Source organism: Rhinichthys klamathensis, unplaced genomic scaffold (assembly GCF_029890125.1).
Source record: "Rhinichthys klamathensis goyatoka isolate OS25496 unplaced genomic scaffold, OSU_Roscu_1.1 h1tg000303l_1, whole genome shotgun sequence".
NCBI lineage: Eukaryota > Metazoa > Chordata > Actinopteri > Cypriniformes > Leuciscidae > Rhinichthys > Rhinichthys klamathensis.
The window spans coordinates 121914-139669 of record NW_026606822.1 but is presented as its reverse complement, the minus strand read 5'-3'; the positions used below and the strand labels follow the sequence as shown (position 1 = coordinate 139669).

At 38.9% G+C, this 17756-nt stretch overlaps 1 protein-coding gene across 2 annotated transcripts in view; it reads left to right on the top strand.

Annotated features, from left to right (window-relative positions):
• The window catches only part of igfn1.1 (immunoglobulin like and fibronectin type III domain containing 1, tandem duplicate 1), a 40322-nt gene that overhangs the window by 12041 nt on the left and 10525 nt on the right, over positions 1-17756 (top strand). Inside the window, exons 6-25 of one of the 2 annotated variants that reach the window (XM_056270485.1) lie at positions 161-202; positions 347-389; positions 582-765; positions 877-990; positions 1514-1682; positions 1954-2226; positions 4073-5017; positions 5897-6016; positions 7135-7491; positions 9339-9460; positions 10032-10176; positions 10269-10562; positions 10682-10978; positions 11080-11259; positions 11341-11469; positions 11717-12025; positions 12134-12219; positions 12621-12813; positions 14192-14488; positions 15268-15594. In XM_056270485.1, the coding sequence (XP_056126460.1) occupies positions 161-202; positions 347-389; positions 582-765; positions 877-990; positions 1514-1682; positions 1954-2226; positions 4073-5017; positions 5897-6016; positions 7135-7491; positions 9339-9460; positions 10032-10176; positions 10269-10562; positions 10682-10978; positions 11080-11259; positions 11341-11469; positions 11717-12025; positions 12134-12219; positions 12621-12813; positions 14192-14488; positions 15268-15594 (4626 nt within the window). Of the gene's footprint in view, positions 1-160; positions 203-346; positions 390-581; positions 766-876; positions 991-1513; positions 1683-1953; positions 2227-4072; positions 5018-5896; positions 6017-7134; positions 7492-9338; positions 9461-10031; positions 10177-10268; positions 10563-10681; positions 10979-11079; positions 11260-11340; positions 11470-11716; positions 12026-12133; positions 12220-12620; positions 12814-14191; positions 14489-15267; positions 15595-17756 lie in introns of those variants that run through there. The other variant, XM_056270484.1, reaches the window with a different exon arrangement.

Genomic DNA, 17756 nt, shown 5'->3' with positions numbered 1-17756 from the left:
TCATACCAACTTGTGGAAAATGAGCATCCGATGACCCCTTTAAAGACCCTGACTTAATTGTTACTTTTATTATTAACTCATTTCTTATTCTATTCACAAAAAGTAGAGCTAGTAACAGAGAAAAAAAGCTCCAAACACATTTTTTTCTTTTTCTTTTTAGTTGGATTCAAAAAAGACAAAGAAATAAAAAAGTCTGAAACAGGTAAGACAATTGTGGCAACATATTGCTAGTGGATTTTCTTCAGATTAGGATGGCAGTTTTTTTTTTATACCAAAAGCGATTTAATAGGATTTGTGTGACATCTAGTATGGCGCACATAAGCATTCATTTCCTTCTGTTTGTTAGCTGTAGGTGACCCAACAGAGTTTAGAAAGAACCTCAGGAAAGGGTGAGACATTTGTTCCCATTACATTACACATTAATGCCATGTTATCAGCTGTGCAGTTTCACATTAGGGTCTATTCATACGCATGATTCTTGCCATAGTTGATTAGCCCATCTCATATTATAACATCAGTCACGTTAACCCAGTTAAGTCCTAGCATTTGGCCTCATATTTGTCATCACAATCTTTTTAAAGTGCTGGCAAAAAAAGTGAAGAGAAAAGGGAAGGTGACATTGACGACTCAGTTTGGGAATTGCTGCTGAGTGCTGAGAAGAAAGACTACGAAAGCATTTGCGTCGAGTATAAAATCACTGATTTCCGTGGCATGCTAAAGAAACTGGTCGAGATGAAGAAAGAAAGAGAAGAGGAGCAGGCACAGGTAAAGAGATGACAGAAGGTTTCACAAAGAATTGCTTTCACATTTTCATGACTGGATGCACAACTGCATGTGGAGACAAATTGTTATGTTCCGTTTGTTTCCCTGATTTAGTTCATCCAACATCTCAGTAATCTCAAACCCATTGAGGTGAAGGCTGAGGGTGCTGCAACCTTTGAACTGGAAATGGAGCTCAAAGACCCCAACAGTCGCATTTTTCTGTACAAGGTGAGAACTGTGTTAAGGTGTGATATAGTAGATCAATGCTAGTTACAAACAATCAATGCATGATATTGAGCATGTGAAGACTGAAGAGACACATTGAAATTGTCTCTGACAATCGACAGACAGCCACTTACTATTGCTTCATATCTAAAAATAAATAAATTTGTCATTTAAGAAATTTTAACAGTAGAGTTGTGGCGGACATATTTGCCCTCCAGCGCTTCAGCCAGTGCTTCATACTTCAGTCCGTGGCGTACTGCCATTGTACTGAAGTCACCCAACCCGAAATTAATTGAATTATTTTGACTACAATTTTGTTAGCTGGTTAATTACATTTATTTATAATTTTTGCATGGCTATGTAGGTTTGATATTGCACATATTTTGCAAATGAAAATACTTAGAAAATTTATATAGAAAAAACATGCTATACTAGTGTCATCCATTCAGCCAGCATTATTATGAGCACCAGCCTTTAATTTTTTTAGATGCAATGCATTCATGCTTTTTTTTTTCCTTTTGTTCAGGATGGTGTCATGATTCCATTCACCAAAGAAGCTGAAGGAGATATGAAACACGGTCTAAAACAAGTTGGCAAGAAGTATATCTTCACTGTTAAAAATCTCAATCCAGAAGATGCAGGAATCTATCAAGTGGATGTTGAGGGTGTCAATATCTTTTCAACGGATTTCAAGAGTACGTTTTCACAGCACATTTGTTTATTTGTCATATGCTTGGTTTTTTTTTGCTTCTACTCTACATTATACTAATATTTATACCCTAAGCACATTTTTTACTAGTGTATTTCCATTGAAAATGGAGCCTAGTGGAGACACCAGTACACCAGCATCCAAAACACTACATACTGTGGTGAACAGCTTCGCCGGTCTTTTTAGCAGTGCTCTCACGGAATGCATAATGCCATCATGGATTGACTGATGTGTGTTTATCCATATTTAACACACAGTTCCCCCTGTGGACTTTGCCCTGAAGATTAAGGAGGTGACGGCCCAGGAGAGAGAGGATGCCATCTTCGAGTGTGTCTTAACTCAGCCCATTAATGAGATAGTTTGGACCCTAAAAAATACACCTCTCCCTAACAATGAAAAATATGAGATTACTTCTTCAGAGGATAAACTGATCCACCGTCTGAGAATCATTGATTGTATGCCTTTGGATGCTGGAATCTATGCTGCTCTAGCCGGCATTAAGTCTTGCAGTGCTTGGCTGATTATAGAAGGTAAGTACATCCTTTTTTTTCAATTATTAGAAAAAAGTTCTGTCAATTAATAAAAATGTAATCAAAATAAATACATCATCATGCGTTAATTAATTAAAGTGCCCTTATTATGGTTTTTCAAATATTCCCTTTCATCCAGTGTGTAATATAGCTGTTTGTGAATGTAAACGTTCTGCAAAGTTGTAAAGTCGAAAGTTCACGATAAATAAAGTTATTGTCTCCCAAAAGAAATAATCGATTCTGAACTGTTTAAACGAGTCGTCTGTAATTCGAATCCCACTGCGTTACGGTTACACGTCACTAGATAAGACATTTGCACAATGCCCGTCTATGTTGTACATTGTCCACCCACAAACAACTTGACCCAACCTCAAACGCATAATTTTACTGACGAATGCTTTTCAAATCTTGGAGTTCAACGCGGGATTCGTAAAACGCTTGCTCTTGAAAGATAGGTCAGTACCAGCCCGTTCTCATCCCAAGGCGTCATACATGTGACGCTTTTGACATTTCGTCGAAATCTTACGCACATGGCATCCTTTAGAGTCAATATGAGACACAGAACCCAAGGCGTCATACAGGTGACGCTCGTCTAAATCCGACGCACATGGCATCCTTTAGCGTCAATATGAGACGCAGATCCCAAGGCGTCATAACCGTAACCCTACCCCAGACCTAAACCTACCCAAAACAGTGCGTGTTATATTGACGCTAAAGGATGCCATGTGCGTAAGATTTCGACGAAATGTCATATGGCGTCAACCATATGACGCCAAAGGATGAGAATGTGTTGGTCAGTACCCAATAAGTATGAATAATTATTGATGTATATATTTTCTACCGAGTACTCAAAATATGTAGTTTTGTGTTTTATATTGTGTAAGTTTCCGGCTAACCGGCTATCTCACGTTACTGTCTTACTGAAATAGTTCTGCAAATCAGCTGTGGGCCCACTATTACCTAACTGTCTTTTAATGCAGATTGTTGTTCTTACTACTTTGAGTAAAAAAACGTCCTGCTCAAGTCGTCCTTGTGATGGAGGTTCGAGTTGAATACACATTCGGGTTGAGTACACAGTGTGTACAATCGCTGAGGATGGAGGAAGCCTCCGAAGCTGAAGTTCAGTAATAGTAATGGGAGTTTAGCTTTCATCAAGTGCTGAAAGCGGTAGACCAGTCGTAACAGACTGGGGCGTCTGGCCAATCACAGCAGAGTAGCCTCGTGGAAAGGAGGGATTTAGAGAGATTGATTCATCCTTCGAGTCGTTTAAGAATCATTTAAAAATGTGGTGAGGTGAAATGTTTATTATGAGAAAATTAAACTGTTTTTTAAACTGTTATGCATGTAAACCTGTTGTAGGAGAGCTCCAAAACAAAATTAGAATCCTTTAAAATAGCATGATAGGGGCACTTTAAATTAATAGCAAATTATCTTATATATTATTATTTGCAAGTGAGTCCCCAAATTGTACTAAATTTACAGTCAAATTTAAATTGACTGCCGTTCTATTAGACAACTGGGCTGTCTAATATGAATGGAAAAATAATTTTAATAATTGCATGATATGCAGATTAATAATCAATCACAAATGATCACAGCCCTTTTATTAGAACATATGTTTGTCAATTATTTAAAAAAATCGAATCAAATTTTGATTTGTTGATTAGGTATTCAAATAAATCACAAATAATTGCATATGTCAATATTTTCAAAATTTGTCCACAAATAAAGTTTTTTTTTTTTTTTTTTTTTTAATAATCAATTGTGTCAAATTAACATAATGTAAATCCTTAATAAATGAAATAAGCACTATCTGAATCTGTTGGTAATATTGTTTCCAAACCAGCTGACAAAGATCCAGCAACAAAGGGCAAGAAGAAAGCCCGTAAAACCACTCAGGCAGGCGGAGCTGGAGATGACTTGCAGAAGATTGCTGCTGAGCAGGCTGAGAAGCACAAGAAAGAGATGGCAGAATCTTTGGAGGCAGCTAAAAAACTCCAGGCTGAACGAGAGGCAGCTCAAGCTGAAGCCAAAGCTAAAGCTGCAGCTGAAGCCGAAGCAGCAAAAGCGGCCGCTCAGGCGGCTGCATCTTCCGCGGCCGCAGCTGCTGCTAAAGCTTCAGAGGATGCTCTTGCTGCAGCTAAAGCCAAAGGTGTATCTGAGGCCGATGCTAAAGCCGCGGCAGATGCAGCGGCACGGGCTGCAGCAGCTAAAGCCAAAGCCAAAGCTCAGGAAGAGGCCAGGAAGCAGGCTGAACTCAAGGCCTTAAGTGAAGGCCTGAGTGCTGAGCAATCTGCTGCGGCGGGGGCTGCGGCAAGTGCTGCAATGGCTGCACAGGCAGCAATGCTTGAGAAGGCTGGAGCTGGAGGTAGAGGTGGAGCTGCAGGGGCGGTAGGAGCGGTGGGGGCTACAGGAGCTACTGGTACCGGAGAAGGTGGAGGAGCCGGTGGGGCTGGAGGTGCTGGAGGAGCCGGTGGAGCTGGAGGAGCCGGTGGAGCTGGAGGGGTGGATGGAGCAGGAGGAGTCGGTGGAGCTGGAGGGGCGGGTGGAGCTGATGGAGCTGGAGGAGCCGGTGGAGCTGATGGAGCTGGAGGAGCCGGTGGAGCTGGAGGGGCGGGTGGAGCTGATGGAGCTGGTGGTCCTGGAGGAGCCGGTGGTGCTGGTGGAGCTGGAGCTGCTGGTGGGGCTGGAGGAGCTGATGGCTCTGGTGGAAGCGGTGGTGATGGAGGAGGTGACGAAGAAGAAAAAAAGCGTCAGCGAGCAGGACCTCTTGTACCCGAGACTGTTATAGGTAAGAAATTATACAAGGATTATACAAGGAGAAACAAAACATATATACGCTAGATTTCTTCTCGCTTTTATCTCTAATTTTTAAAATATGTACTGAAACATGGCAAAAGTGGTTGGTTCTTACAGAAAACAGAATCATCTTGACATTTTTAATTTAATTTTGACCAAAAATACAGTTAAAACAGCAATATTGTAAAAGATTGTTACAATTTAAAATGTTTTCAATTTAAATATATTTTAAAATGTAATTTATTTCTGTGATGGCAAAGCTGAATTTTCAACATCATTACTCCAGTCTTCAGTGTCACACGATCCTTCAGAAATATTTTTGATGAATTAGAATCAGAAAGTTAAAAACAGCATTTATTTGAAGTAATTTGTTTTGATAATGTAAAAGTCTACGATCATACTGTCATATATATTATTTAATGTTATGTAATTTGAAACAAAGCTATATACATACATATACATTATACATAAGCTATTCAACTCTAAAATCAACAGCAATTTTGATACCCTTTTAAAAACTTGTTTGCCATCATTTAACAGGCTTTTGCAATATAACTTAGTTTTGTGCACATCTTTGCACAACTTTCTGTTTGCTTATAAGCGGATGTTACTCTGCACAAACATAAGCGGTTATCATCATAACACACCTACATCCTGCAGGTGTTTTTAGCTCAAGTTGGACACACACACACACACACACACACACACACACACACACACACACACACACACACACACACACACACACACACACACACACACACACACACACACACACACACACACACACACACACACACACACACACACAATCAAATCGTTACACATCCTATGTTGATTAATTTACAGTTTACATCAAAAATCATGATAGGAAACTCAAACACACCCAGCCCAGTTCCAGATGTAAACAAGGAGCATTGTAAGCAGGAAGGGGAAGCTGTGGGCCGTACCCGTGTAAGACAAGGCCCACTGATACCAGACACGGTGATTGGTAAGAGTGTGGGATGAACACACTAAATCCAGCTCATATTAAAATGATTACAGAAACTAAATAGTGTTTTTAACTAAAAATTGTCTTTTCCATTAAGTATCAACAGTAACACAAACATTTTTGTTTCTTGAATGACTGATACAATCTTAACAGAACATTTGATGTGAATTAACTTTTTTAAAAATAATAATTATTTAAGCATGATTATTAATATTCAGTAATTAATTAATGTGTATATTTAAGTAGTACTACTTTTAACAGAGGAGAGGAGAGACTAATGCAATTTCCAATAATATGAACCAGTAAAATGACAACATAAAACTAAAAACTCTACATCAAAAAATAAATCTTTTTCATTTTCTCCATCATCGAATGTTCGATAAAATTAACATTTTTCAAAATGTATATTCTACCACACAAATTCGCAAACCAGCTTAATGTGCTGCTCGGTTTGTCTGTCTTTATTGTTTGTTTATTTGTTTGTTTGTTTCATTTATTTGTTGTTCGTGTACCTGTATTGTGTGTTTTTGTGTGGTGTGTCAGTGTTTTTCAGAGTCAGTGTGTAACGTTTCGAAAGCAATATTCTGGTTGTTTGGTTTCTATATCTGTGGTGCCACACTGGGTAGCCCCGCCCACTGTGAAATCTCATTGGCCACATATCAAGCTCTGCATAACATCATGTTCTGATTGGTTGTGCAGTATTTTTGTTCTGGAAACTTTTTCTGGAATTTTCAGGAAACTTTCTTGTAAAAAAATAGTCATTAATAGTACTATGGCATATAAATCTTGATAAATTGATTTATAATATATAATATGCTTAATACACAGATATGTGTAGCAGGATTTTGGACCAATGAGATTTCATTGTGGGTGGAATAACCCTTCATGACACAACAGAAACAAAATACATACACTCACTCTAAAGCACGTTTAGAGGCTGGACCTCTGAAAATGTTCATTGTTTGCATTTTTTGTGGTTGTTTTTGTCACTGTTCTCTTAAATGTTCTTGTTTGTTGTGTGTTCTTCTTTTTATCCTAAATGTTCTTTTCAACCCTCTTTATTATATTGATGTCAATCTTCAAAATGCTTCACATCTGACCAAATGGCATGATTGAAGGTGGAGGTAACCCATCAGATAAGGAAACCCCATCAGGGTCTGGCAACCCATCAGGTTCCAGTAATCCATCAGGTTCCGGTAACCCATCAGGTTCAGGAAACCCGTCAGGTTCTGACAACCCTTCAGGTTCCGAGAACCCAACCGGGTCCGGTAGCGCATCAGGTTCTGGCAGCCCATCAGGTTCTGGGGACCCACCAGGACCTGGGAAGCCACCAGGTCCCGGAGGCCCAACAGGGGGCAGCACTGAAGCTACAGGGGAAGAAAAAGGTGCTGAAGATGAAAAGGATGAGTCAGCAAAAGCTGGCAAGCGTTCAGGCCGTAAAAAACATGGCCTACAGGTTCCGGATGCAGTTGTTGGTAAGAGATGTTTTGGGTTTTCAGTGACAGTTGCATGGAAGCAATGTCATTATTTACAGTGATTCAGAACAATCAGGAATAACTCTGGAGATCTGAATCTATAATTCAATCACACAATCTGAAACAAAGTTATCCAAACACTTCCTATTCCAAGTTTTTTACATAATTATGGAGACATTTTTGCACATTGTTCATTTGAAAACTTGAGTGGATGGTTATTAAACATTTAATTGTCGCACTACCACAGCATCCCCAAAGGATTTATGTCTCTTTTTTTAATAGTTTAGCTTTAATTCAACTATTAGACATGCTTTATGTTTTGGGTCTTATTTCTGCAGGACCAAACATCTTACCACAGACTTTACGGCTTCCTGGATAACTTTTCATTGAGAAACTTTGTCAGATCCACTGTCCCAAGCCCTCTTCATTTAAAGATCATACCCTCGGTTTCAATAGCTATAGAACTGGGTTTGTAAGCAGCATATATTCATATCAGCAGTTTCTTCAGAAAATATGCTTGTTGAAACATTGTGAAGGCATATCTGATGAGCAAGCTCAGTTGATTTGAGTAGGCGGGAGATATTTTTTGCACATTGGGTGCGAGTGGGTGTTGGATAACTTTGTTTATTAAAGGAATAATTCAGCCAAAAATTAACATTCTGTAATTATTTACTCACCCTCATGTCATTCCAAACCTGTATGCTGTTATTTATTTCTGTGGTAGACAAAATAATTTTGAAAGAATGCTCACATACACTACTGGATATCATTTTTTATTTTATTTAATTTTTTTATGTTTTAATTAATTGATTAATTCATTAATTTTGAAGTTTCTGTTTTGGATTGATTTGTACTTGTGTATATTATATAGGTTTGGAGTGACATCTCGGAGTAAACTATTCCTTTAAATGAATGAAATGGAGAGGGGACCAATACCTTTGTGAAAAAATGTCTGTTTTCTTGTAAGATTCAATAATAAATTGGTTTAAAAAAATAGTATCCACCCAGTCTGCAGTGTGCCAGATATTTCTAATGCACCGTTTGTGTGTCTGCTGTTTGTGTATATCAGTATGCGCTTGTATTGTCCTCACCACGCTTGCTCATCTTAAAGGCAAATCACCTCGCTCACTAATCAGAGGAACCGGGACATGATAATAATAAATGCAACCTAATATGACCTCACAAACTTTAATTATGAGAAGACAAAGATCTGATGTGCCTTAGAAGACCCGAAGATTCAAACAGAAGTCATACCAGGAAGATTATTAATTGCCAAAACACTTGGCATTCTTCACACGAAAGTGACTCAATCATTTACCAGGAGATTTTAGAGCAAATTCACCACAAGAACACATTCCATTTGGATGGCATCCAGAGAATAAACAATACAAAATGGAAAAAGAACTGGAAAGTATTCTAATTGTCATTAGAAAAGCAACAATATTTGATAATACAACCAAAAGCAAAGGTTTCAATTATTTGTGTACACCCCGTAGTGGTGAAGTTGTTGAATAGTTAGTGACTGCTAATTCAGAGAATTATCTCAACTAAACAACTTAACCCAAAAATTATAATTATGGACTATTGTAATGAAAAGAATGACTGTACAATGCAGTTCGAAATAAGTCAGTTGAAATGTGTAGCGGCCCTTCAGAAATGCTTCATAATTATCATTATCATCATAACATGGGTTCTAAGAAGATACAGATTGTAAGTCAGCACAGAAGATGATACCGAGACAATGGTCATCTGACCCATAAATCAAAATCAAATAATCAACAATAATCAAAACTAATTCCCATGCATCTATTTTTTTTTTTTTTTTTTTTTACACAAATCACCTGTAGATCCTGGTGTTTACTTTTCTGCTGGGCTGGAAGACTGCAAAGCTATTTTGGGAGAGGCGGCTGAACTGGTCTGCAAACTCAGTGCTGACTGTGAGGGTGTCTGGTCCAAAGATGGCGACGAGGTATAAAGATGCCATATTATATGTTTATAAAGTATAACATGACATATGGGGCCAGATTTACTAAACAGGGCAAATTAGCATGTGAGCACAAGTGTGTGGAAGTGTGTTCCACACACGGGAGTGGAAAGTTCTGCGCATGATCTACTGACGACGAGCAAATTAAAGAACACAGATGCAGCCGTATCATTTCCATAATGGCCAACGAAATCTACGAAGAGCTGCGCAAATTAGCGTCTGTTTTAAGACATGCTTTTTTTGGCCCAATAAATAATGGTGCAAATACCAGTAAATTGACTAGCGCAAACCTTGCATGATTCAATTAAATACTCTCCTTCCATAAATTTTGCGTCTGAAAGGGAAAGTCCTACAAATGCATTCTCAATAAGGTCAGCAGCAAAAATAACCCTGTCCACAGCTTTTCAGCGTTCATTTTTCACAGTGTGTGTCTTTAGTAAATCATGACAGTAGTTTTTTAATGCCAAAAGAGGATTTGTGCTGGCGCAAGCTGGTAGTAAATCTGGCCCATGGTGTGTGTAAACACATATACACTGTTTTTTACTTTTCTCTGTAGATTGCTGAAGGCACTGAGGGTATAACCATCAGTAAAGACGGAGTCCTTCACAAACTGAAAATTGACAAAGTAACAGAAGAATTTGCTGGAAAATATCGATTTGAGGCTGATGGGCGTAAAACCGAGTGTGAGATTGCAGTTGAAGGTTTGTATTCTAACATTTGCTAATTTGTGCTAATGCATATGCAAATGTTATGAATTTCACGTTTATACTTATAATTCTGTTTGTGTGTTCAGATCCACCAAGATTCGATGCAAAGGAAATTGAAGTATTTTCAAAACCAATTGTGATCAAACACAATCAGAAAGCCACCTTTAAAGTTCCTTTTATTGGCCGTGAGCCATGCAAAGTTCAGTGGTACAAAGATGGTGAGGAGCTCATGCCAGACACTCACTGCAAGATTGAGATTTCAGAGGGTGAAAGCCGTCTGCTTCTCACCAAATTACAGCGTAAAGACACTGGGGAAATCAAAATCAAAATCAAAAATGAGTTTGGCACAGTGGAAGCCCTTTCTAGCCTAGTTGTACTTGGTAAGTAAAAAAAGCTAACTAATTAAACAGGCAGTATAAGAATGTAGCACAGATTGGTAACAAGTTTATACACCATTTTGTTCAGCATATACCAAAGTTCAAGTTTTTACCTCATTTAGATAAACCTACCATCCCACTTGGACCTCTGGAGATCATTGAAGCATCTTCCAACAGCATCGAGATCAAGTGGAGACCACCAAAAGATGATGGTGGTTGCCCTATTAAACATTACATACTTGAACGCAACCAAATTGGACGCAACACATGGAAAAAAATAGGCCAGATTCCAGGTGAAGCCCACTATAAAGACACTGATGTTGACCATGGAAGGAGATACTGCTACCGAATCAGAGCCCAGAGTGATGAAGGCACCAGTGAACTGATGGAAACAGAGGATGTGCAGGCTGGAACTAAAGGTGACTTACAAAAAAAAAATCTCTGAGGTACTTCTGTGCTTATCAGTCACCATCCAGACTATTTCAGAAGGTCAAAACCTGTCAACTGTGTTTCTTTCTAGCATATCCTGGTCAGCCATCTAGTCCTAAAGTAGCCAGTGCCTTCAAAGACTGCATCAACCTGACATGGACTCCCCCGTCCAACACCGGAGGAACCAATATTTTAGGTTATAACTTAGAGAAACGCAAGAAGGGCAGCAACTTGTGGGGCCAAGTCAATCCAACAGACCAGCCAATCCAAGGTTGGTTTCTCACATTTCTACACAAATTACTGTGAACTACTGTCTGATAGTAATGTTTAACCTGTCAATAACCCTCCACAGCAAAGAAATATGCTGTAAAAGATGTAGTTGAAGGAATGGAGTATGAATTCCGTGTGTCCGCCATCAACATATCTGGAGCTGGTGAAGCAAGTCACCCTTCAGAATTTGTGTTCGCAAGAGATCCAAAAAGTAAGTCATTTCTCAGCTCATTATCTTCAAAAAGAGAAGATTCAGCAAAAGTATTCTCAAGGCTGTGCATTTTGAAAAATTAACCATGGCCTCCCCTCAAAGATATGCAAAAATATTGGATTTACGTCAGACTTTTTGGAATAACAAGCTAATTTGCACTTGAACTTAATTTGCACTTCTCCCTATTTTCTCTTATAATCTTTCAAAATTTGCTCATGCAAATGCTTTTTTCTCAATATCCTATCAGAACCCCCTGGTAAAGTCATTGACCTTAAAGTCACGGACTCCACCTACAATACTTTGTCCTTGTCTTGGACTAAACCAAAAGTAGACCCTGGGGTTCAGGATGAGGCCAAGGGGTACTTTGTCGAAATCAGACCTACTGAGAACCCAGAGTGGGATCGATGCAACTCAAATGCCATCATCATGAGCACCTACACTGTAAAGGGAATGAAATCAATGGCCATGTACTGGATTAGAGTGGTCGCCGCCAATGAAGGTGGAGAGGGAGAGCCACAAGAGTTGGACAACTACATTTTGGCTATGCCTCCTCCAGGTGAGTAGCATCAACTGGTCTATATGGCCAGCAATGCAAATTGATCTACCTCTCATTTTCCATCACTGTGCGAATATGTCACGCCATTAATGCAATATTTTTTCTCAGTGAGACCAAGATTCACAGATGCTAAGATCAAGAGTTTCATGGTGGTCAGAGCAGGAAATTCTGCACGAGTCACTATCAACTTTGAGGTAATGAGCAATACTAAAATCATGCTTTTAGAGACCAAACCAGGGGTGTAGCAACCTTTATTACTATGATATATAAGTCTTATAAGTCACTTTTTGGGAGACAATCATAATATATTGCCTGTGGTACGAAGCGAAAAAAAAATGTAACCGCTGTTGTGTAGAATTCTGTTACACATCCTCGATCCCCTGATCAAAAATGTACTCTCAACTTGCATCAGCAAATCATTTGGGACTACTTGCTGACCGTTATTTAGCCTAATTAGTATTCATGAGCCAGGCTATAATGTGCTCCCTCCCCATTCACTTTTCAGATCCTTCCAACTCCCCTCATGAAAACTATGTTTTGCTTAGGCCACATGTCCGATACATGTCCTATTATATATTACTTTTTTTTTTTACAGGCTTCCCCTTGGCCTGACGTCATCTGGCTTAAAGATGGTGTCCCTGTGTCCAAACGTGTCACTATTAGCAATGCTGAGGGGGGCTCTCAGATCCTGATCCCATCTGCAGAACGTAACGATACAGGAATCTATACCATCCTAGTAAAGAACATTGTGGGACAAGAGACCTTCAGTATTGAGATTAGAGTTACAGGTAAAATGAGGGAACCAGTGTGTATTTGATCATCTTTAAGATACCATCTTAAATCATTTAAACATAGTTTGTGATTTCTGTGGCACAACTGTAGCATCACTAAACGGAAAAATTGTGTTCCTAAATGGTCCCAGTCTGTCACTGGTTTCAAAACAGCCACGCCCCCAATTCACACCATTGGTCAAACCGTGTTGCTATGTTGGGCTGGTCAGAATTCTCAAACAATCAGATCAATGTTTTGTAAGTATAGTAGCCACTGAATGCTTATAGAATACTTTTCAGGGAAATCATCATATGAATGACTTAAGCCATATGCACACTGTGCGATTTATAATAGTCCTTTACGATTGTTGCTTGTCAGACTGTACGAACATGATCATCGCTGTAAGCCATGTCACACTGTAAGATTTCAGTTGTCATTAATGTCAGACTGTACGACAGTCAAGACGCGTTAAAAAGGGATGCATGCAAGAAAACTTGTCCGGAGTTTTACATCATCAATCAATGACGCGTTCGGTGACAGTGAGCTGCGTTACTCGCGGGATTGGAATGGTGGCTACAAAGAAATGAGTCAAATCTTCTGACACTGACAGAATTTCGTCTGAGGTCAAATTTGATCGCAACGGTCATTAATCGGCTGTCAGTGAACATGTCAAACTAACAATCAAAGACTTCAGATTTTAGCCTAAGATCAGAGGATTCTTTTAGTATTGGCAAAATGTATCTCAGACGGCCAAATCGCGCCCGGCTTTACTTATAGTCTCCACATATTAAGCTAGGGACAGTTAGAGCTATTTTAACATACTCAACAAAAAATAACAATGTGAAATGTGCACTACCATTCAAAAGTTTCTTATGCTCACCAAGGCTGCATTTATTTGATCAAAATTTACTGTAAAAACAGTAATATTTTTACAATGAAAATAACTGTCTTCTGTTTTAATGTAATACATTTTTTTAATTATTTCTGGAGATGGCAAAGCTGAATTTTCAGCATCATTACTCTAATCTTCTGAGTCACATGATGCTTCAGAAATGATTCTAATATTCTGATTTGTTGCTCAAGTAACATCTTATTATTATGTGAAAAAAAGTCGTTCTGCTTACATTTTTTATGGAAGCTGTGATACTTTTTTTAATTCTTTGATAAATAGAAAGTTCAAAATTGATAGAAATGTATCAAAGCAATGTAAAAATCATTGTTGTCACTTTTGTTAAATAAAATATTTACTAACCCCAAAAGTTTAAATGGCAGTGTAGATTTGTAGATAGTTAAAAAAAAAAAAAAAATATGCTCCACCACGCTTGCTCTATAGGAATGTACATCTAATAGCCTTGATCCGCCAGTCCTGATGAACTACTGATTGTTTTGATGTAGACGAACCAAAGCCCCCAGGTCCCATAGAGTTGGACGAGAACGTTCCGGGCACGGTGACAGTTTCCTGGGAACCATCTCCAGACGAGAAACGTGATGATCGCCTGCATTACACGGTGACCAAGAGAGACTCCACCAAGAGGACCTGGCACACTGTAGCAGACCGTATCTTCAACAACCGTTTCACAGCCTGTAACATCATGCCAGGGAGAGAATACCAGTTCCGTGTCTACTCCAAAAATGACATTGGTCTGTCTGCCCCTTCTGAGTCACCAAAATGGCTAATCACAAGAAAGAAAGGTTTGTGATATAGGGAGTGGTTATTCAAACTACAAGCATTATGTATGTTCAGTCATTTTATAAAAGGTATTTATACTGATATTTATACTGAGTGCAAATCATGGTAGATACTGTTTGCCCTATAAATACTTTTATTTACCCATAAAGTGTAAATAAAAGTAATATGCTATGTGTACTAAAGGTAAAATATCTGAGATGATGTTGTATCTGACGTTGGGCGCAAAATACAGTTTGATTTAATATCTTTCGACAACAAATGGTGGGAAGCGGTTTCTCCACTGCCAATGTGTTGAAAGTAAAAAAGCAGATTTATTTTGCTACCCTAATTCTACATGGTAACACTATATCGTTAGTCTCATTCTATTGTTTGCTTTTAGACCCTTCTATCGCAACCATACCAGACCTGTAACCTGTTTTTGGATTGCCACTCACCATTTGAGAACCACAGTATAGGCTTTCTTTGGTCTTATGCACATTCTGCCACACACTGTAGAAAAAGGTTGTTTCAACTTAAAAAATAAGTGTTTGTGCTGCTTTCAAATTTTAAGTTTAGTCACCTCAAATATCCAAGTTGTCACAAGTACAACTTCACATTTCAAGTTGACTAAACTTACAAATTCAAAGGCAGCACGGACACTTACTTTTTTAAGTTGAAACAACATTTTTTTTTACAGTGTCTGTTTACTGTGGACACTCTGCCTGCACACACGCAACAATGTGATCCTTCACCCACCCACTGACATGTGAAGGTCAAGTTAATCAAACTCCATCTCTTGCAGAAAAATTCACACTGACCATCCCAGAGTCCAAGACCTGCAACTTAGAGAAGCCTCCGAGGTTTATGGTCCCCCTGAAAATCCACACAGCCCCACAAGGCTATGAGTGCTACATGAGCTGTGCCGTGAGAAGCAACCCTGCACCCCACATCACCTGGTACCGCGACAACGTCAGCCTCAACACTAACACCAACTACTTAATAACTAACACCTGTGGAGTGTGCTCCCTGCTCATTCTCAGGGTTGGACCCAAAGACACGGGAGAGTATAAAATCATCGCTGAGAACCAGCTGGGAAGAGCAGAGTGCTCCACCAATCTCACAGTGAGAGGTAAGGCTCTACATAAAGAACTCGCCTCACTGGATGAAAGTTACACCATTAAGCACTAGAGGACAGCTGGGTTTCCCAAAGCTTCAAGTACAATTTTAAAAGTCGTACTTTATCTCTAGGCAAGTTTCCCTTAAGCATCATTTCCCACTTAAGTATTATGTTGTCAGGGTTCTCATCTGTCTGCCTTGTCTTGGTTCAATGTCTCTGTTTGTGTTGGCCATGTGCTCTTCCCGTCCAGCCTCCTTGTTTCCTGTGACCACGCCCTCTTGTTTCATGTGACCACGCCCCCTTGTTTAAGCCCTCGTTAAGTCTTCATTGTTCTGAGTGTGCTCACCTGGGGTCTCATTTATAAAATTGTGCGTAGGATCCTTACTAAAAGTGTACGTGCGCCCGAAAGCCAAAAATCAGACTTATAAAACCGTGCGTACGCCAGACCCTGCGCAGAATTCATTTTATAAATCCCGGTCAGCGGAAGATTGTGCACATATATGCGTCTCCTCCCCGAATAAATAAATAAAAAGAAATGGGCCTATAGCGCTCTTTATCGGGCATCATGATAAGCACAGAGTTGTTATTTATTAATTAGTTCTTTATTATGGCAAATCAGAGACATTAGGAAAATATGAAATACGGATGTGCCGTCACATTACATTAATAAAAATAATTTAGTAGCCTATCCTTGTCTTGTTTTTGAATAAATAAATAGTGTAAAATACATTTCAGAGAAAGTTTTTCTCAATCTTTTCCACAGGCCAAATAGTATTTTTAATTGATTTATATTTTTAATGGAAACAGATAGACCTTGTTGTGCATTATTTGCACAAAACTATTTTTCTCAGACAATCTGCTAATGATAAGCCATTAGCCATTATCTCTGTAGTTAAAACATTAAAACACAGCATGCCATAGGGAAAGTGTTCATCCACAACAAATATTTATATTTAATGAATATATTTTTTTGTTACTTCTCAGTAATGGTTTCATGTAGTTTAAGTGTTTAACTCCATTGAATGGCATATTTAATCGAAATGTTTATATCAGAAGTAAAACATAGTTTAAAACATTCTTTTATTTAGTTAAAGTATTATTGTGAACAAGCAATGTATTTATGATTAGGACTCATAATGAAGATTTACGGTTTTACTTCATCTGCCATTAGATAGGCTATATATGCGTCAGTTTCACTAAACGGCCCAACGCGCTCGCTGGCGCGGACATATAAGAAGGGATGGATATTTGCTTCAAGTGATAGGCTTGGTGAGTGAAATTAGATTTTTATTATCTTTCTGTATATGTATAATTTTCTTTAGATTTTCTGTCTAAAAGTGACCAAAAAAACATTTAACTCCAGCTCACCATCGGTGTCGCCAAACTGCTCCAACTCCAAAACGTTCGTACGCATGGGTCAGAGTTTGCGTGCAGGTGCGCAAATTTTCCCATCAAGTTTGTTTTTATAAATCACAACTTATTCGTCAGAAGTGGCGTACGCCTCTTTCAGGGCCTGTTTGTGCGTGCGCAACGGTTATAAATGAGGCCCCTGTTCCTCATGTTCTCTGCTCCTTATTTATTAGCTGAATCCGAAATCGCCCCCCAATATGAATTTATTAAATAACCAAACTAATACAACATAAAGGCAGATCCTTTGAGCGCAGCTGACGACGCTATGAAGTGACGCTCGAGTGATCAAGTATTCCAATGTATAAAAAGCTTTCATTAGATTCCTCCGTCCTCATTTTCTTTCCTTGCAGTCTTCCCTCGCTTCCTACAGGGGGTGGCGCTGAGACGTGAGGAAAGGAAACGAGGATGCACAAATAAGAATTGAGAAGCACCACACGTCTTTGTGCTTTGTTAATTGCCTCCTGTTGGATTGTGTCCACCTCCTCTCCCACCCTCTCCTGTCCTGCCTGCCGTGTGGCTCAATAAACTGTTTAAAAGTCATCTCCTCTCTCACTCTTCCATAACATTCACTCTAAAACCATATATAAATCCTCAGATCTTGTTAGCACTTTATTTTACAGTCCTGTTCCCCATGTACAGTCAAACCAAAATGTATTCAGACACCGTCAACATTTCTCACATTATCACAGTTTATTCCCTGTAGTTTAGAAAATGGTAATAAAATATGACACGAACGAATCGGTTACCTAACGTAACCTCGGTTC